Here is a 21885-nt window from a genome sequence, read left to right on the forward strand (position 1 = left end):
ATATCTGAATTATTAACTAATTTAGTGAAGTATACCCAGTTCAGAAAAGCATCTGAATAATAAGGCAATAAAATGTGAGGCTGGATGAACGAAGCAGGCCAAGCAGCATCTCAGGAGCACAAAAGCTGACGTTTCAGGCCTAGACCCTTCATCAGAGATGAAGGGTCTAGGCCCGAAACGTCAGCTTTTGTGCTCCTGAGATGCTGCTTGGCCTGCTGTGTTCATCCAGCCTCACATTTTATTATCTTGGAATTCTCCAGCATCTGCAGTTCCCATTATCTCTGAATAATAAGGCATGTGATTTTTTTTCCCCCCTCTCTCAAGATCTTAATCTCTCAGGTAAGACTTTTGTTCTAAAAGACCTTAATCTCTTCAGTTCTGTCATAACATTTCTTAATAAAGGAAAACAAATTTTACTTACCAAAATCATGTCTCAGTTTAACTAAACTTAGTACTGCAGCTATCGTTCAGTTGGTTACCAAATAGCTGAAGAGGAGGTGACAGACTAGATTCAAGTATAAAAATGCTAAGTGATCTGTTTCAATATGTCTGTGCTGTTGACGGTCGCATTTTAATTGAACAAAACATTAAATAAATAATTCCTTATGTCTGGTTACTATTGTTGGGGTTACTTATTGACCCTGACTTCTCAGATCTTTAATTTTGGTTTTGAGCCTTTGAAGAAAGGCTGTTTGACTAATATGTTTGAAGAGGTAAATATAACATGGACAACTTTCATAATACATAAGAAAGTGTTTCAAAAGCAACTGCATAAAAGCATAATTATGGCCATAAATTAGCTTGAGTTATGAACTTTTTTCTCTTCTCTACACAGTTTTAGTGCAAAACTACTGCAAGTGTTATTTTCTGCTTTTGAAGTTTTTGGTTTACATTTTAATAAACTTACTCTGCATTTAAAGTAAATCATATTTCAATGTAAGAGTTTCTACAATGTATTCCAAAGATAAGAGGCAGCCTTTATGTGTATCCAGTAAAATCTGTGGCTGAAGTAATGTAAATCTAAGCACGCTGTGATCTGTATGTCCTTGGTTACCATGATGTCCCTGTACTACTCCCAAAACAACTTTTCACTGTACTTAGGTGCATGTACTACAATAAATCAAATTTTAAAAAAGCGTCTCTGAGTCATTATCCTAGCCTTAATATCTGATCTAGATGCCATGGAATGTAATCATTTGTCTACTCAGGGGAGGAAGAGAAGGGAGAAATGTTCTAGAGTCCTGGTAAATATTTATCTTCTGGCCAAAATAATTCTAAAATAATTTAATTGCTTTGATACTGACACTGAAACTAAAACTTATTTTATGCTTTGAATAACCAGCCAATTTATAACAATAAATGCACATTGGGATTATGGTAGAAAATAACATATTAAAGTTTTAAATCAAATTAGTGCTATGCTTAACAGAGAGTAAATTCATATCTCTGGAACTCAGTTTATCTGGCCATTTATCACATCACTGTTTGAAAGTCCTTGCTGTACACAAATTTCACTATATTGCATCAGGGACTACATTTCAGAGGTACTATATTAGTTGTCAAAAGAATTATTTAAATGCAAGATGACGTCTGTCTTAATTTTCCTATATCATCACATTAACTACTACACTTGCAATTTTACAATGTGAGTTGTCTTTGCTCCTAGCTTAAACTTGCCACCCCTGAAGCTCTCAAGTACGCCTGCCTTCCTTAGAACCAATTATTTCAAATATTCTCTTTTTGTATCCCCTCTCCTTACTGCTATGAATACTAGCCTGGCTGAAACGCAGCAATCTCTAACATGTCCTACATTTGGTCCCATACACCATTAACATTGTTCCTGCTGACTTACATTTGTTGCATTGTGAGATAGGGAGCTAGTTTCCATCTTAAAATATCTCCAAGGCATTGAAAGCTATTTGTATCTAAGCTGCAGTGAATGATGAAGATGTATTTCTGTTGAATGCTTTTCACTGTACATATAAAGTTTCTTTAAACTTGCAACAAAAAGTTCCAAATAGAGATTTTAATCCAATTTGAGAATGCATCTTTACTGCTCTATTGCTTTTAAGTTATTATTAATTGTCACATTCTTAAAGACTTCTTGATTTAAGAAAATAAAAGTTATGTTTCCTGTGCTGATTAAAAAGACAGAGGTAGATGTCACTACTTTTTGTTTTTAACTTTTTTTGGGATTTGGGCATCCCTGTCAAGGCCAACACTGGTTACCTAACCCTAATAGTAATAACTCTAATACTGTACTAACGGGCTAGAATTATATATTATATTATTACTGACCAGTTTTATTATGTTCATTTTACAATAGATAAAGACAAACAATTTCCTGCAATGAAGGAATTCAGGACAAGTCATAATGTTTAAATTTAGGAGTGAATTCAGTCTGTCCCTCTTTACAAGAAGAACAACAAGAAGACATAACAAAATACAATACATTGAGTTATTAACATCGAGAGATTAAGTAAAAAGGTGAGCAGCTGGAGTTGATTAGCCAGCTTCTACTTAAATGGCGCCAAAGGCTCAAGAGGCTGAATAATTTTCTCCTGTACCTATGAAGCAAAAAAAAACATGGATGTTACGGAGTTTCCACAACTACTGACAACAGCAAGTGGCAACAATAAATAGTCTTAAGCTACTTGTTTAAAATAAACCAGTCAGATCACCACCATATTTGTCTACTAGACCCTAGTTAATTCCTGTATGGAACACAGTGTTCATTTTAGCACGTGCTTGAAGATGCTGACTAACTTAAAAATCCTAAATTATCACAATAAGTTCAGGGACTTCGTTTGTTTTACTGTAGAAGAATATTCATCTGGATGGGTTATTTGAATTAAGTTAGGTAGAAATAAAGAGCACATGCTTACAAATTATGTAAATACAGCTTTACATCAGATGTCAGGAGATTCTTCTTTTCCCAGGGGGTTATTCACTTTTTGGAAAATGCTGCTGGCATTGGCAGCTGCTACTGGTTTACAGTAAAAGCGCATAAGGGAACTAGACAAATTTCTAGAAGTTGATAGAGCTGTATTCAGAAGGTAGGATGTTGAGTTATTTTTATCTTCCGAAAATAGTTTTTGATTGTCTTGGGGATTGAAGAAGAATTTTCAAATGTTATTTACCTTGAAATAAAAGCAAAACACTGGAAATGAACACACAGACATATGAACGAGGAACAAGTGTTCAGCCTTTCAAGACTGCTCTGTCATCTAATAAGATTATTGTTGACCTAATTGTAAGCTCAAATCCACATGCTGCCTACCCTGGTAATCTTTCACACTGTTTATTAAGAAGAATGTACCTCTGTTTCAAAGACTGCATTTCAATTGCCGTTTCAAACACTAAAAACCACCTAGAAGATTAAAACTTTGCCTCATCTCTATCTTAAATTGGTGATGCTTATTTTTAAATAGTGACTGCAAGTTCTAGATTCTCCTATTAGAGAAAACATCTCTATACATCTACCCTGCCAAGACTCCTTAGGATGATGTATTTCACTCAAGTCACTTCTTGCTCTTCGAGATACAAGGTTAGTGTGTACAATCTTACCTTTCAGGCAACCTGCTTATTTCAGGTCTGGTAAACATTCTGTGAACTGCTTCCGCTACATTTGTGGCCTTCTTTAAATAAGGTGATTAAGACTGTACACAATATTCCAGATGTGGTCTCATCAATGCCCTATATAACTGATCTAAATAACCCTGTTGAATCTGTGGAACAGGTAAGAAAATCACATAGCTAACCTACACCAGATGGTTTGATGATAAGAGTTGTCAGGCTGATTTTTGTTTTTATCTCATGAACAGGTTACGGTTCTTTTTTTCCAAGTTTAAAGAGTATGGGATTTTTTTTTTTAAAAGTCAACACTGCAGCTTACTTCATCTGCCTATCAACAGCATGATGTTTACTGCATCAAATCATGACACACTCACTGGATTAAGATTCATGGAATTGACTCAGCATTAAGTTCAACTGGTTTTGAAGGGTTTTAACTAAAATCTGACTGAATGAAATAGGGGTAGGACCTCTCCACCTAGGTCCTGCATGCCATTTTAAATATATCCAGCCCAACATGCCAGGGCAATGGACCTTCAGCAGAAATTGGAAAAGTCTGAAAATGTAACAGCTTTTCAATGAAACAATAGGTTGGGATAGGAAGGCAGAGAAAAAGAAGCAAAAGGAAAGTCTTTAGTAGGATGGAAAACAGATTTTTCTTGAATTGATTCAATATTTTTCCACTGTTTGTCTTGGAGATTTTTATGGTGGTGTTGGTGATGTCAGAGTGATACCTAATTTCAAAGTAGTTGAAAGCCTGCTGTTTCATGTTCTATCCATTTCTGTCATATGTTCATATCTACTCTTCAAATGCATTTTTTTTCCCTGAAATTATTAACTTATGGTAGGGTAGACAATGTCACATATCCAAAATATTCTTAGTGATGACTGTGAAATATGGTTCAATCATGAAAACAATGTTTGATTATACAAGGTATCCTAACTGACCTGGCTCCTATTAGCTCACACTGCTAGACTTCAAACTGAGATAACTGCTTAGATAGCCAGAATCTTGATCCATTCCTTTCCCTCCTTCCCCTTAACTTAGGCTTTGAAAAGCCAGTAATGGCACTTCCTCACCAATCCTGTTAAATTCAGCACTTTCTCGAAACCAACCCCATTCTACAATATATCAAGTAATGTACATTTCATCATCATTATTGTTTAAAATGATTGAAACCTTTTGTGGTTTCAAAAAGCAGGCCCCTAATTTGCTGTCAGCAGCAGGATATGCTGTCAGACCATTTTGTATTGGTTTCTTCCACTCATTTCCTTGACATTCAGATCACTTGAACTATGTTATGCTATGTTACTTGCTCCCATTGTACCAATACAGAAAATCTGCTTTGCTCTGTAAGCAAAGTTATTCATGATCAAATAATAATGAAAACTACTTACTACTATATTTCATTGTATTAATGCAAATATATTTCAACTATATGAAATAAAAAAGCATGTGTTTAAAAAATTGTGCCTATTACTAACTCAAGTTGAAATAAAAATAGAAAATGATGGAGAAACTCAGCAGTTGGCAGCATTTGTAGAAAGAAAAACCACTTTTAACTCCCTTGCAGTCAGACCTAAATACAGCTTAAATATAATATTCTCTGCAGCTAAATTTTATTGTTTAGTTATTTCGGTGAACATTCTATTGACCAAGAAAAACTTTCCAATCCAATGTGAGTATAGCTTATTTGGAGCTGTTTTTCCAGTATCAGCAATTTTTTAATTCCTGTCCCGTTTCAATGCCTACCTTCGGGCTAGGTTCATTTTCTGAGGTGTCACACTTCAACAAATTTGTTAAATCCTTTCTAGAAGTTTGGAATGATACAAAATCCCCGACTTCAGAATAATTAATTTTATCCAAAGCATATTTGACATTTTCAAAGAAACCATCCAAGTCAAAGCTTTTCCTTCAATTCTTTTTCCTTTTTGTTGACTCATGTTGGAAAACCAGTTCTGCAGACACCAGTCACTCATTTTTATTTTGCCTCTGTTGCCAATTGAAACTTTAAAATGAGTTTCTGCCAGTTGTTCAATCAAGTATGTCTGAACTGAGTCCAGCCCTGCATTACACTGGGGACTCAATATAAATACAGGTGAAGAAAGTCATTTAACCAATCTTGATTCGACATCCAGCATTAGCTTTTGTGTTGCCCTGTTCATTCACTCAAATCTTTTGATATTGCTTTCAATTTTACCTTTATTAGTATGAAAAACCTATGCCTCCTCATTCTACTCCTGTGACTTGAAATATTTTGCTTAATTTTATGTACACTTATTCATGTACTAGCTTTGCTTTTCTGATTTTACTTTTCACTGAAAAGGCCACACTTGTTTTTTCCTTATAACTCAAACCCTTTATGCCAGATGTCAGCCTCTTAGTTGCATTGCCTGTACAATGCTTGAACGTCTCTTTTGCTTCAGGACATTTAACTCAAGTTGTAACAAAAATAGAAGACAGTGGAGAAACTCACAGTTGGCAGCATCTGTAGAAAGAAAAAACGGAGTTAACGTTTTAAGTCTGAAATGACTCAGTTGTAATCTAGCCTAAGTACAGCTCAAATAAAGCATTCTCTGTTGCTAAGTTTGATGTTTAGTTATTTCAGCAAACATCCTCTTGGCATCATCACTTCCTCCTCCATATTAATTGGTCTAATGTTTAAAGTCCCCTGGACTTGATGGGATGCATTTTACAATATTAAAGGAAGTAGCCGCAGAGATAGTTGAAGCACTGGGAGTAAACTTCCTGGAATCCTTAGATTCTGGAAAAGTCACAGAGGATTGGAAGACTGCTAATGTAATGCAAGATAACAAAATGTGAAGCTGGATGAACACAGCAGGCCAAGCAGCATCTCAGGAGCACAAAAGCTAACGTTTCGGGCCCTCTCAGTCTCCATCTCAGGTAACCAGCTAGAAACGGATGTCCGTTTCAAGCCCACCGACTCCCACAGCTACCTAGAATACACCTCCTCCCACCCACCCTCCTGCAAAAATTCCATCCACTATTCCCAATTCCTCCACCTCCGCCGCATCTGCTCCCAGGATGAGGCATTCCACTCCCGCACATCCCAGATGTCCACGTTCTTCCAGGACCGCAACTTTCCCCCCACAGTGGTTGAGGATGCCCTTGAACGTGTCTCACGCATATCCTGCAACACATCCCTCACACCCTGCCCCCGCCAGAACCGCCCCCAGAGGATCCCCCTCATTCTCACATACCACCCCACCAACCTCCAGATACAACGCATCATCCTCCGACACTTCCACCATCTACAATCCGACCCCACCACACACGCCGTTTTTCCATCCCCACCCTTGTCTGCCTTCCGGAGAGACCACTCTCTCCGTGACTCCCTTGTCCACTCCACACTGCCCTCCAACCCCACCACACCCGGCACCTTCCCTTGCAACCACAGGAAGTGCTACACTTGCCCCCACACCACCTCCCTCACCACCATCCCAGGCTCCAAGATGACCTTCCATATTAAGCAGATGTTCACCTGCACATCTGCCAATGTGGTATATTGTATCCATTGCACCCGGCGTGGCTTCCTCTACATTGGGGAAACCAAGCGGAGGCTTGGGGACTGCTTTGCAGAACACCACTGCTCGGTTCACAATAAACAACTGCACCTCCCAGTCGCAAACCATTTTAACTCCCCCTCCCATTCCTCAGACGACATGTCCATCATTGGCCTCCTGCAGTGTCACAATGATGCCACCCGAAGGTTGCAAGAACAGCAACTCATATTCCGCTTGGGAACCCGGAAGCCCAATGGTATCCATGTGGACTTCACAAGCTTCAAAATCTCCCCTTCCCCCACTGCATCCCAAAACCAGCCCAGTTCTTCCCCTCACCCCCGCTGCATCATAAAACCAGCCCAACTCGTCCCCTCCCCCCCCCCATGCACCCCAAAACCAGCCCAGCCTGTCTCCGCTTCCCTAACCTGTTCTTCCTCTCACCCATCCCTCCCCCCCGCCATCTCAAGCCGCACCTCCATTTCCTACCTAACACCTCATCCCGCCTCCTTGACCTGTCCGTCTTCCCTGGACTGACCTATCCCCTCCCCACCTATACTCTCCTCTCCACCTATCTTCTTTTCTCTCCATCTTCGGTCCGCCTCCCCCTCTCTCCCTATTTATTCCAGAACCCTCTCCCTATCCCCCTCTCTGAAGGGTCTAGGCCCGAAACGTCAGCTTTTGTGCTCCTGAGATGCTGCTTGTCCTGCTGTGTTCATCCAGCCTCTCACTTTGTTATCTCACATTTTGTTATCTTGGATTCTCCAGCATCTGCAGTTCCCATTGTCTCTGCTAATGTAATGCCTTTGCTTAAAAAAGGAGATTTAAAAATCGGTAACTTTAGTTGATTTAACATCTGTTATTGAGAAGATGTTCAGAGTATTATAAAGGATTTAATACCAGAGCATTTGGAAATACATAATATCATCAAGCAGAGTCAGCATGACTTCATGAAGGAGAAATCATGCTTGACACATTTGCTAGAATTCTTTTGAGGAGGTAACAAACCGAATGGTTAAAGGGAATTAGTGAAAATAATATATTTGGATTTCCAGAAGGCATTTGATGAGATATCACACATTGGCTCCTTAAGACTCATGAAGTTGGAGGTAATATATTAATATCGATAGAGGATTGACTAACTAATAACTCATAGAAGGCAAAACGTTGGGATAAGGGGGGCATTTTCAGGAGAAAAACCTTTAAGTAGTGGTGTGCCGCATCAGTGAGGCTACAGTTATTTACAATATGTGTTAATGACTGAGGAAAGTGAGTGTACAATAGCCAAGTTTAGGAATGACAAAAAATAACTTCACATTCAACTTGCCATATTTTCCCTTGAAATAAGACAATTAAATTTAAATCATTATAAAAAGAGAAATAAAAACAATCTGAAGTTATTGGAAATGCTGGAGCAACCAGGTTATCCTACACCTTTTGGGGGGAAAAGAAACAGAAATCAACATTTCAGACATGGACATTTCTACCAAAATAGGGAAAGAGAAAAGCGTTTAGCTACTTTTATTATTCAGGATTCAATCCCTTCAGCACTTTTGGACCAGCTGGTTACTGCTTACTTTTTGACACTGGTGTCCCAACTGCAAATTTCCCAAGTATTATTGAAGCGTACAATAGCCTGGATTTTGTAATGGTAATAACAGCATTACTCTCGTTCCTAAAAACTTTGAAAATGAGAGCTTGTTGAAAAATAAATTATCATTTCTAAACAGTGCCCTGAATTCATAATAACTGTTTTTAAAAAAAACCTCTGATCCCAAAAAATCTAATGTTATATCTGCATAATATCAATTTGTTCAACTGTGTTGTGAGCTGAATTTTCCTACATTGTTGGCAATGTATTTTTCTGAGCGATTCTCGGCAAGAGGTCCACCCTGGCCCATATCAGCTTCTCATATGCAATCTTCCTCCTTCAGCTTATTAATTATGCAACGGGCCACTCTACCATGGCATCATGAACGACGAGAGGTGTTCTCTGGCTGTAAGGAATTTATAATGCTCATGCCATTGGTTAAGTCCCACATTCACAGCACTTCAGATGCTGAAAGCCAGGAACTGCCCTCCACGCTGGTATTCTAGCATTACATCTGAGGAAATGGCCCAGGAAGGCAAGTTAGTACATGACTTTATAAATAGAGATCGTGAGATTCTGGTAGAAAGGTGAGCAATCTTATATCTTGCTGACTGGCAAAGAAGGCCAGGTGATCGGACTTAGCTGATCTGCTGGTGGTGGTGTGTGGGGGGTCTGTCAGTTGCATTCTGAGTGAAATGCAGTGCACAGCTGTGCAAGGGGAAGGATTGATGATCTTCTGTACTCTGCAAAGATAATTCCATCATCATCACTCTGCTACTTCATACTCTTTGAGACAGCACTAATTCTAACTCTGCAACTGCACATACACCTCACCAAGGCACATGGACTGCAACGCTCACTATTACCTGCATCATGTCTGTTCAATGTGTCTTGCTCATGTTATCCTCCAAAGCTATTAAAGTTCCCACCCTCAGCACTTGGAACTAACTTACTGGGACACGCTGTCCTGTTCATGCATCACCATGACTACCTCATACATCAAACTAAATCCCATTTCTTCACGTTATTGGAGAAAAATAGGGCAATTCCTTGGATGTGTGCTCTTGACTGACTGTTGCCCGCCCACCCCTTGACAATCAGACATGACCATTTGGTTGAAGTACATAATTTCTATTTACCACTTATGATGCCGGAACATAGTTTAAGTGTAACATTGGCATAACATGGTGCCATTAGGAAATATTTTCACTCCTTTGATTATTCAGTGCTCCAAACTATGACAGGTTGACAACCACGATGGGGATAGAATAGGCTTCTCTTCCTGGGGCTCGTCTGCTCCATCTGCTTCTCTTTTCATTCTATTTTTCTCCTCTTTTTCCTCCTCTATTTTATTTACCTTTTGGTAAAGAGCTCAGTCGTGGCGACAGTAGTGGCAAATGGGCCCAGCAGCGTGGACTTGTGGCGGTGGCATCAAACACAGATTGGGTTCCTGGCAGCTTCTGCATTGTTGAGCTATTCCTGGCGACATTGGCTTCCAGCGCAGATTCATGGAGGTGGCAGTAGAGGTGGGTTTCGCCCAGTAAGAGTTCCAGTGGCATCAGCAGTGGCTGTATCGGTAAATGGGCCTGAAGCAAATTCATGACGGTGGAGTCGAGTTTGGGCCAGTGCAGTATCTGGTGTATGCCTTGGCAAGGTCCAGCAAGGACTCATAGTGGTGAGGGTGTCGGTGAAGGTGAGATAACACCAAAGAGTGGTGGCTTTAGTTCCAGTTACAGTGGTAGCACGATCAAGGGGACTCATGCCACCAGGCCCATGGCCCATGACAGTGCACTTAACAAACAAGACTGTAAAGTTGGGCACTTTCTTTATTTCTTCATTTTTCTATTGTGTTTTGGTTTATTTTTCTTTGTTTTAAGATAACAATGGAGTGTGGCAACACTAGACAACACTTTTCTCTGTATTTTGTAACAAGATGCACGTAACAATAAATAAATCAAAGAAATCAGATCAAATAAAACCTGCCTGCCTCTCCGTCTGCACTAAAAAGCAGTGCTTACCACATGGGGGTGGGAGAACCTCCAATTAAGCACTATATGAGTACTAAGAAAGTAAACTAAGAGGTGTAAGATACATCCTGTATAGAATCATGATAAGTGTCTGTTATCCTGAGAAGCCTTGAAGAAGCATGTAAGTCATAAGTGTCCCAGACCTCTGAAATAAAGTTCTGATGGTAGAAGTCATGAGTTATTCTGAAAGCATCTATTATGATATGGAGATGCCCACTTGTATGGAGGAAGGATGGAACAGGGCAATGTCCATGGAGCATGTGGTTACATTGCTATGAGGACAGACTTGGATATAGACCCAGAGAAGTAAGCAGTGCTGTTGTAAGATTACTTTTCTGACTTTCAGTAGTTGGTGCTGTCTAGTTTATTGGGGAAGGAGAGAATTGGGAACTGCACAGAGGTGAGGTGAAATTGGCTAATAATGAGATACAAATGCAGATGTTTGCTCTTTTTAAACTGAAGGAAAAACTGGAATTTTTTAATGTCAAGAATCTGATTTCCCCATATTTTGCCATACGTTCCCTAGGCTGCTCAAGGGAGTGGAAAATCCACCAAATTCCTTTTTATTTAAAATAATACTATTTAAAGTTTATGATACGTAAGCTTCTACCATAAGCCACATGTATATCCAATAATCTATTTTAAGATTAGTTAAACTGAAAGAATAATAAGTGCATCTTCTTATAGCAGCAGAAAATGCTACACTAACTCAGCAGGCACAGCAGTAACTGTGGAAAGAAAAATAGAGTTAACTTGCAGACTGATGACTTTTCCCAGTTCGTTGTCTACGAGAATACTTCAACGGCATTGTCGGCCATCTCTGCTTAATGACTTCACTGCTAACTGGATACGTACAAATTGTACTGATTTGGTGCCAGATTCAAACTGGTTGGGAAAGGGAAAATCCATAACACAGAGAACATCAGATCTTCGAAGGCAAATTTTTTAATTCGCTGTGTGAAAAATTGATGCTGAGATACAAAAAACAAACGAAGGCTGCCACAATGGTCATTGAGGAAACAGTGCACGGGATGCAAATTGTGCTGAATGCTTGATAGATTCTGGTAAAAACATTTATAGAGTGTGAAAGAAACGCTGTCATATTTGTGATAACAAGTTGTAGAGCTGGATGAACCCAGTAGGCCAAGCAGCATCAGAGGAGCAGGAACGCTGATGTTTCAGGTCTGGACCCTTCTTCAGCAATGGGGGAGGGGAAGGGGATTCTGAAATAAATAGAGAAGGGGGGGGAGGTGGATGGAAGATGGATAAAGGAGCAGATAGGTGGAGAGGAGACAGACAGGTCAAAGAGGTGGGATTAGAGCCAGTAAAGGTGAGTGTAGATGGGGAGTTAGGGTGGGGATAGGTCAGTCCAGAGAGGATCAACAGGTCAAGGAGCCGAATGAGGCTGGTAGGTAGGAGGTGGGGATGGGGTTTGAGGTGGAAGGAGTGGACAGGTTGGGGAGGCGGGGACGAGGTGGGCTGGTTTTGGGGTGCGGTCGGGGGGAGGGAAGATTTTGAAGCTTGTGAAGTCCATATTGATACCATTGGGGTGCAGGGTTCCCAAGCGGAATATGAGTTGCTGTTCTTGCAACCTTTGGATGGCATCGTTGTGACACTGGAGGAGGCCTAAGATGGACATGTTGTCCAAGGAGTGGGAGGGGGAGTTGAAATGGTTCGCGACTGGGAGGTGCAGTCGTTTGTCGCAAACCGAGCATATGTTATCCACAAAGTGGTCTCCAAGCCTACACTTGGTTTCCCCGTTGTAGAAGAGGCCATATTCAGAACAGCGGATACAGTGTACCACATTAGCAGAATTGCAGGTGAACACCTGCTTTATGTGGAAGATCTTCTTGGGGCTTGGGAGGGGGGTGAAGTGTAGGGGCTGGTGTAGCACTTGCTGCACCTGGGGGTAGTGGGGCTGGTGGGGAATGTGGAGTGGACAAGGGAGTCATGGAGAGAGTGGTCCCTGCGGAAGGCAGATAAGGGTGAGGAGGGAAAACTGTCTTTAGTAGTGGGGTCAGCTTGCAGATAGCGGAAGTGCCGGAGGATGATGCATTGGATCTGGAGATTGGTGGGGTGCTACGTGAGGCCAAGGGGCATTTTGTTTTGATTGTTATTGCAGGGAGGGGGTGAAAGGGATGAGTTGCAGGAAATGTAGGAGACATGGTCGAGGGCGTTTTTGACCACTGTGGAAGGGAAGTTGCAGTCCTTGAAAAACGAGGTCATCTGGGATGTCTGGGATTGAATTGCCTCACCTCATGATCCGATGCGGTGGAGGTGAAGGAATTGGGAATGGGGGATGACCTTTTTGTGGGAAGGTGGGTGAGAGGAGGTGTATTCTAGGTAGCTGTGGGAGTCGGTGTGCTTGAAATGGATATTGGTTTCCAGGTGGTTGTCAGAGATGAAAACAGAGAGGTCAGGAAGGAGAGAGAGGTATTGGAGATGGTCCAGCATCATCCTGCCCTCTTGACCAGTCCATCCTCCCTGAACTGACCTATCCCCATCCTAACTCCTGACCTACACTCACCTTTACTGGCTCCATCCCCACTTCTTTGACCTGTCTCTCTCCTCTCCACCTATCAGCTCCTTTGATAACACAGCAGGCCAAGCAGCATCTCATGACCACAAAAGCTGATGTTTCGGGCCTAGACCCTTCATCAGAGAGGGGGATGGGGAGAGGGAACTGGAATAAATAGGGAGAGAGGGAGAGGTGGACTGAAGATGGAGAGAAAAGAAGATAGGTAGAGAGGAGAGTATAGGTGAGGAGGTAGGGAGGGGATAGGTCAGTCCAGGGAAGATGGACAGGTCGACGAGGCAGGATGAAGTGGTAGGTAGGAAATGGAGGTGCGGCTTGAGGTGGGAGGAAGGGATGGGTGAGAGGAAGAACAGGTTAGGGAAGCGGAGACAGGCTGGGCTGGTTTTGGGATGCAGTGGGGGTGAGGGGACGAGCTGGGCTGGTTTTGGGATGCAGTGGGGGGAGGGGAGATTTTGAAGCTTGTGAAGTCCACATGGATACCATTGGGCTGCAGGGTTCCCAAGCGGAATATGAGTTGCTGTTCTTGCAACCTTCAGGTGGCATCATTGTGGCACTGCAGGAGGCCCATGATGGACATATCGTCTGAGGAATGGGAGGGGGAGTTAAAATGGTTCGCGACTGGGAGGTGCAGTTGTTTGTTGCGAACTGAACGGAGGTGTTCTGCAAAGCAGTCCCCAAGCCTCCGCTTGGTTTCCCCAATGTAGAGGAAGCCACACCGGGTACAATGGATACAATATACCACATTGGCAGATGTGCAGGTGAACATCTGCTTAATATGGAAAATCATCTTGGGGCCTGGGATAGGGGTGAGGGAGGAGGTGTGGGGGCAAGTGTAGCACTTCCTGTGGTTGCAGGGGAAGGTGCCGGGTGTGGTGGGGTTGGAGGAGAGTGTGGAGCGGACAAGGGAGTCGCGGAGAGAGTGGTCTCTCCAGAACTCAGACAAGGGTGGGGATGGAAAAATGGCTTGGTTGGTGGGGTCGGATTATAGGTGGTGGAAGTGTCGGAGGATGATGCGTTGTATCCAGAGGTTGGTGGGGTGGTATGTGAGAACGAGGGGGATCCTCTGGGGGCAGTTGTGGCGGGGGCGGGGTGTGAGGGATGTGTTGCGGGAAATACGGGAGACGCGGTCAAGGGCGTTCTCGATCACTGTGGGGGGAAAGTTGCGGTCCTGGAAGAAAGTAGACATCTGGGATGTGTGGGAGTGGAATGCCTCATCCTGGGAGCAGAAGTGGCGGAGGCGGAGGAATTGGGAATAGTGGATGGAATTTTTGCAGGAGGGTGGGTGGGAGGAGGTGTATTCTAGGTAGCTGTGGGAGTCAGTAAGCTTGAAATGGACATCCGTTTCTAGCTGGTTACCTGAGACGGAGACTGAGATGTCCAGGAAGGTGAGGGATGTGTTGGAGATGGTCCAGGTGAACTTGAGGTTGGGGTGGAAGGTGTTAGTGAAGAGGATGAACTGTTCGAGCTCCTCTGGGGAGCAAGAGGCGGCGCCAATACAGTCATCAATGTAACAGAGGAAGAGGTGGGGTTTGGGGCCTGTGTAGGTGCGGAAGAGGGACTGTTCCACGTAACCTAAAAATAGGCAGGTATAGCTTGGGCCCATGCGGGTACCTGTGGCCACCCCCTTTGTCTGTAGGAAGTGGGAGGAATCAAAAGAGAAGTTGTTGAGGGTGAGGACGAGTTCGGCTAGGCGGATGAGGGTGTCGGTGGAGGGGCCTGCGGGACAGGAAGAAGTGGACGGCCTTGAGGCCATCTGCACGAGGAATACAGGTGTATAGGGACTGGATGTCCATGGTGAAAATGAGGTGTTGGGGGCCAGGGAATTGGAAGTCCTGGAGGAGGTGGAGGGCGAGTGTGGTGTCACGGACGTCGGTAGGGAGTTCCTGGACCAAAGGGGAGAAAATATCTGCTCCTTTATCCATCTTCTCACCGCCTCCCCCCTCTCTATTTATTTCAGAAACCCCTTCCCTCCCTCATTTCTGAAGAAGGGTTCAGACCCAAAACATCAGTTTTCCTGCCCCTGTGATGCTGCTTGGCCTGATGTGTGCATCCAGCCCTACACCTTGTTATCTCAGATTCTCCAGCATCTGCAGTTCCTACTATCTCTGAATCAATTTTAACTCCGTCTTATTAGTGATGCGATTGGCAAGTTCACGACGAGTGAATTTTTAGTATTTGCTTGAGGGTGTAATGAGACAGAAGGCACTTCAGGGGGTTGATACAGGGTCTGCAGAGATTATACAGTGACAAGATGGGCTTCTCGGCTACTGTCATCATTGTGGCCCCGAGCTACTGCAAGTTTTGAATTTCGCGCGCTGGAACCGCTGGCTCAGGTCCCGGATGTGGTGTCGAAGGACCTGAGGGTCAGCCGTTCCAGAGATGTGCAAATATTCACCGGAAGGCGATAACCGACAGTTTGAGTTTTGGACTTTCACAATTGAGAAAAATACAAAGGCGACTTTCTTTTTGGAACGAATACTTCATAAAAAATAGCTTAAAACTCTGTAGATGAAATTAGCTTGATTACCTTCCTACCTGATATGGGTGGCCATGCCTCTTGGACTTTAAACTCTAGTCTGCCTGCCCTAAACCCCACCTACTTTAAGACCTTCCTGAAAAACTAAACCTTTGGTGTTTTAACGTCTCGTTTCCTGTCTGGTTGTTGGATTTGGTTCGATCACTCTGCCGTGAAGCGCCTAGGGATCTGCTGATAAGTTGAATGCATGATCTCAGCATAAGTTGATCTTTCTGTATTTGAAATTTCCAGCATTGTCGTATTTCGATTTTTTTTGTTGAATTGGCACATTTCGTACGAGCGTAGAAAACCGATTGTGCAAAATCATTACACAGTTTTCTACATTTTAAAAACGCTAATTTTGAAACTATTGTATAAAGTTAATTAAATACATAATTCAGCGCAAACAAATTTAGTCGAACAAAACTATTAAAAATCACCAGATAGGAAAAATTAATGTCACTTGACATTTCATTTAAGAACATTGTAGCAAGAGTAATGATAATTCCGATATCGCAACGTGAACAGAGCAAAATAAGCATGGAGATAATGGGAACTGCAGATGCTGGAGATTCCAAGATAATAAAGTGTGAAGCTGGATGAACACAGCAGGCCAAGCAGCATCTCAGGAGCACAAAAGCTGACGTTTCGGGCCTAGACACTTCATCAGAGAGGGGGATGGGGGGAGGGAACTGGAATAAATAGGGAGAGAGGGGGAGGCGGACCGAAGATGGAGAGTAAAGAAGACAGGTGGAGAGAGTGTAGGTGGGGAGGTAGGGAGGGGATAGGTCAGTCCAGGGAAGACGGACAGGTCAAAGAGGTGGGATGAGGTTAGTAGGTAGCTGGGGATGCGGCTTGGGGTGGGAGGAAGGGATGGGTGAGAGGAAGAACCGGTTAGGGAGGCAGAGACAGGTTGGACTGGTTTTGGGATGCAGTGGGTGGGGGGGAAGAGCTGGGCTGGTTGTGTGGTGCAGTGGGGGGAGGGGATGAACTGGGCTGGTTTAGGGATGCAGTAGGGGAAGGGGAGATTTTGAAACTGGTGAAGTCCACATTGATACCATATGGCTGCAGGGTTCCCAGGCGGAATATGAGTTGCTGTTCCTGCAACCTTCGGGTGGCATCATTGTGGCAGTGCAGGAGGCCCATGATGGACATGTCATCAAGAGAATGGGAGGGGGAGTGGAAATGGTTTGCGACTGGGAGGTGCAGTTGTTTGTTGCGAACTGAGCGGAGGTGTTCTGCAAAGCGGTCCCCAAGCCTCCGCTTGGTTTCCCCAATGTAGAGGAAGCCGCACCGGGTACAGTGGATGCAGTATACCACATTGGCAGATGTGCAGGTGAACCTCTGCTTAATGTGGAATGTCATCTTGGGGCCTGGGATGGGGGTGAGGGAGGAGGTGTGGGGACAAGTGTAGCATTTCCTGCGGTTGCAGGGGAAGGTGCCGGGTGAGGTGGGGTTGGAGGGCAGTGTGGAGCGAACAAGGGAGTCGCGGAGAGAGTGGTCTCTCCGGAAAGCAGACAGGGGAGGGGATGGAAAAATGTTTTGGGTGGTGGGGTCGGATTGTAAATGGCGGAAGTGTCGGAGGATAATGCGTTGTATCCGGAGGTTGGTGGGGTGGTGTGTGAGAATGAGGGGGATCCTCTTGGGGCGGTTGTGGCGGGGGCGGGGTGTGAGGGATGTGTCGCGGGAGACGCGGTCAAGGGCGTTCTCGATCACCGTGGGGGGAAAGTTGCGGTCCTTAAAGAACTTGGACATCTGGGATGTGCGGGAGTGGAATGTCTTATCGTGGGAGCAGATGCGGCGGAGGCGGAGGAATAGGGAATAGGGGATGGAATTTCCCACAGCTACCTAGAATACACCTCCTCCCACCCACCCTCCTGCAAAAATTCCATCCCCTATTCCCAATTCCTCCGCCTCCGCCGCCTCTGCTCCCACGATAAGACATTCCACTCCCGCACATCCCAGATGTCCAAGTTCTTTAAGGACCGCAGCTTTCCCCCCACGGTGATCGAGAACGCCCTTGACCGCGTCTCCCGCATTTCCCGCGACACATCCCTCACACCCCGCCCCTGCCACAACCGCCCCAAGAGGATCCCCCTCGTTCTCACACACCACCCTACCAACCTCCGGATACAACGCATTATCCTCCGACACTTCCGCCATTTACAATCCGACCCCACCACCCAAGACATTTTTCCATCCCCTCCCCTGTCTGCTTTCCGGAGAGACCACTCTCTCCGTGACTCCCTTGTTCGCTCCACACTGCCCTCCAACCCCACCACACCCGGCACCTTCCCCTGCAACCGCAGGAAATGCTACACTTGTCCCCACACCTCCTCCCTCACCCCCATCCCAGGCCCCAAGATGACATTCCACATTAAGCAGAGGTTCACCTGCACATCTGCCAATGTGGTATACTGCATCCACTGTACCCGGTGCGGCTTCCTCTACATTGGGGAAACCAAGCGGAGGCTTGGGGACCGCTTTGCAGAACACCTCCGCTCAGTTCGCAACAAACAACTGCACCTCCCAGTCGCAAACCATTTCCACTCCCCCTCCCATTCTCTTGATGACATGTCCATCATGGGCCTCCTGCACTGCCACAATGATGCCACCCGAAGGTTGCAGGAACAGCAACTCATATTCCGCCTGGGAACCCTGCAGCCATATGGTATCAATGTGGACTTCACCAGTTTCAAAATCTCCCCTTCCCCTACTGCATCCCTAAACCAGCCCAGTTCATCCCCTCCCCCCACTGCACCACACAGCCAGCCCAGCTCTTCCCCCCCACCCACTGCATCCCAAAACCAGTCCAACCTGTCTCTGCCTCCCTAACCGGTTCTTCCTCTCACCCATCCCTTCCTCCCACCCCAAGCCGCACCCCCAGCTACCTACTAACCTCATCCCACCTCCTTGACCTGTCCGTCTTCCCTGGACTGACCTATCCCCTCCCTACCTCCCCACCTACACTCTCTCCACCTATCTTCTTTACTCTCCATCTTCGGTCCGCCTCCCCCTCTCTCCCTATTTATTCCAGTTCCCTCCCCCCATCCCCCTCTCTGATGAAGGGTCTAGGCCCGAAATGTCAGCTTTTGTGCTCCTGAGATGCTGCTTGGCCTGCTGTGTTCATCCAGCCTCACATTTTATTAAAATAAGCATGGAGCCTGATATACTTTTGACTTAACTGTACCATATACTTCTAGTAATTATATATCTTAAGTTTAGAATTTGCTGAGACATGTTTATGCTTTTTGGGCTACATCAGTGGAGAAATGGGAATTAAGTTGAAATGTTATGTTTTGATTATTTCAATTCATTGGCTTTTTTAATCTTATCAAATATTAGGACAATGGATCTCATATTATTACTGTGTTACTGTCTGGTGATTTACGTGATTGTGCAGCTTATTCGGTTCTTGAGAGCTGATGGGGATTTGACTTTGCTATGGTGTAAATGTTTTGGAAACAAGCCAGGTACAGAGATTGCAATCTTATTTCCGTATTCAATAAATTAATCTACTGTAAATAGTGTTGTAAAAAGTTAACCATTGTACCAGTACGAACTCACTTCAGATTTCAATATACTGCACTTCTTTCGACAAACTTCCATCAACTTTAAACTTATTCCTTTAAATATCTTATGTCCCCTAGTAATTGTAAGTAAAACCATTCCAGGCTATCTAGTCTCTTTTCATCGCTAAATTTCTCCAGCACAGGCTACATGTTGGTAAATAAAAACTGAAAGAACTGCAGATGCTGGAAATCAGAAACAAAAACAGGAATTGTTGGAAAATATCCACAGGTCTGGCAGCATCTATGGAGAGATATCAGACTTAATATTTTAAGTCTAGTGACCCTTCTTCAGAAGAAAGACAGATCTGTCTTTAATCCAGTGTATTCAAATCTCAAATGTGTCGCAAATTCTAGTTGATGCTATTACTGGTAACACAGTGTGGAGCTGGAGGAACACAGCAGGCCAGGCAGCATCAAAGGAGCAAGAAAGCTGATGTCTTGGGTTGGACCCTTGCTCAGAAGGATCTTTTTCTGAATTCATTTTCTGAAATTATTTCTGAAGGGTCTCAACCTGAAACGTAAGCTTTCTTGCTCCTTTGCTGCCTGGCCTGCTATGTTCCTCCAGCTCCACACTGTTATCTCTGACTCCAGCAGCTGCAGTTCTTACTATCTTTGATGCTATTACTGGACTAGGTATATTCCAGACTGAAATCTGTCTCGATAGATTTTTAAAAAAATTAAGATGGCCCTTCACTGAAACATAAGCCTGCAATATTACAGATCTGGTTTCACCAAAATTTGTAGAAGTGAAAATAAACCAAGCTATGTACGTATCACACAGTTTGAAAGATTTTGAATTGCACAATAAAAATACAATCCCTTCTATCTCAGTAAGCAAGAAAATCTCTTCTTTGTTCTTATGATATATCTGTAGCCTTTAACATAGCTGTTTCTTTTCAATTCCCAATTTAGCAATTTCTCTTCTTCGGTTAGTCCCACAACGAACTAACTCAGCTTCAAGCAACCACTTCAGGGATTTAACCAAACATTGTAGACCAGAAATTTTCACACTGACCTTTTTACAATGAAGTAACCTATTTCTTAACAATTCTAAACCATCTTCCTTCGCCAGGATAACAGGATGTAGAACTGGATGAACACAGCAGGCCAGGCAGCATCAGGGGAGCAGGAAAGCTGACTTTTTGGGTCTGGACCTTTCTTCAGAAGTGGGGGAGGAGAAAGGGACTCTGAAATATGTAGAGAGGCAGTGATAGAAGGTGGATAGTGGAGCAGATAAGTGGAGAGAAGACGGACAGGTCAAGGAGGCAGGGATGAGGGGGTTGCTGGTCTTGAGATGAGGTCTTAGGGGTGGAGAGATTTTGAAGCTCATAAAGTCCATATTGAGACCATTGCGTGGTAGGGTTCCAGTTTTGTGTGGCAGTTTTCCCGATGTGGCCTCCTGTACATCAGGGAGACCAAGCAGAGGCTTGGAGACCGCTTTGTGGAGCACCTATGCTCGTTTCGTGACAAACAACTACACCTCTCAGTCACAAACCACTTCAACTCCCTCTCCCACTCCCTGGACAACATGTCCATCCTGGGCCACCTCCACTGTCACAACGATGCCACCCAAAAACTGGAGGAACAGCACTTCATATTCCGCCTTGGAACCCTACAACCCAGTGGTCTCAATATGGACTTTGCGAGCTTCAAAATCTCCCCACCCCCATTCTCATTCCAAGACCAGCATCCCCCCTCCCCGCCTCCTTGACCTGCCCATCTTCTCTCCACCTATCCGCTCCTGCCACTTCACTGACCAACCCCCAGCCCCACCCCAACTTCTTACCTACACTCATCTCTACTAGCTTTATCCCTGCCTCCTTGAGCTGTCCGTGTTCTCTCCAGCTATCTGCTCCGCTATCTACCTTCTACACCGCCTCCCCCCTCTCTATTTATTTCAGAGTTACCTTCCCCTCCCCCACCTCTGAATAAGCGTCCAGACCTGAAATTTCAGCTTTCCTGCTCTTCTGATGCTGCCTGGCCTGCTGTGTTCATCCAGCTCCACAGCTTGTTATCTCAGACTGTAGCATCGTAGTTCCTACTATCTCTTCTTTCTTCCGGAGGGGTGTGTGTGTGTGTGTGTGTGTGTGTGTGTGTGTGTGTGTGTGTGTGTGTGTGTGTGTGTGTGTGTGTGTGTGTGTGTGTGTGTGTGTGTGTGTGTGTGTGTGTGTGTGTGTGTGTGTGTGTGTGTGTGTGTGTGTGTGTGTGTGTGTGTGTGTGTGTGTGTGTGTGTGTGTGTGTTACATATAACTTCTACCAGGACATCTGCGAACTGAAAACAAAAACTTCCCAAACTACACGTTTGCCCCTTAAGCCAAAAAAAATCCCTTACTTTCAGTTTGGAAAGATAAGTTCATGCTCTTCCAATGTTTGCTCTGACTGTTCGTAGAATTCTCCCAAAGCAAACAAATTACTGTTAGCACCCAGGGACTAGCCCTTTCACACTGTCTTTTAAATGATCATAGCTCCCAAAATACTGACACTAAACTGCTCCAGAACCTACATGTCACTAAATCAAAATCCAAATTCTTAAATAAATAATTGCTTAT

The 21885-nt window shown here is 44.2% G+C and overlaps 1 protein-coding gene across 11 annotated transcripts in view; it reads left to right on the plus strand.

Annotated features, from left to right (window-relative positions):
• Positions 1–21885, plus strand: part of dhrs7 (dehydrogenase/reductase (SDR family) member 7) — a 58124-nt gene that overhangs the window by 2055 nt on the left and 34184 nt on the right. For 5 of the 11 annotated variants that reach the window (XR_007248286.1, XR_007248287.1, XM_048537932.1 and 2 more), the window contains exon 1: positions 18903–19237. The exons of 2 other annotated variants lie outside the window; for them this stretch is intronic. Coding sequence is in view for 5 of the 9 variants with exons in the window: in XM_048537932.1 (XP_048393889.1) it covers positions 19054–19237 (184 nt within the window). In the remaining 4 variants the exon portion in view is untranslated. Of the gene's footprint in view, positions 1–2881; positions 3548–15598; positions 15964–18902; positions 19238–21885 lie in introns of those variants that run through there. 4 more of the 11 variants (XM_059649077.1, XM_048537937.1, XM_059649079.1 and 1 more) reach the window with 4 other exon arrangements.

This window comes from Stegostoma tigrinum, chromosome 10 (assembly GCF_030684315.1).
Source record: "Stegostoma tigrinum isolate sSteTig4 chromosome 10, sSteTig4.hap1, whole genome shotgun sequence".
Taxonomy (NCBI): Eukaryota; Metazoa; Chordata; class Chondrichthyes; order Orectolobiformes; family Stegostomatidae; genus Stegostoma; species Stegostoma tigrinum.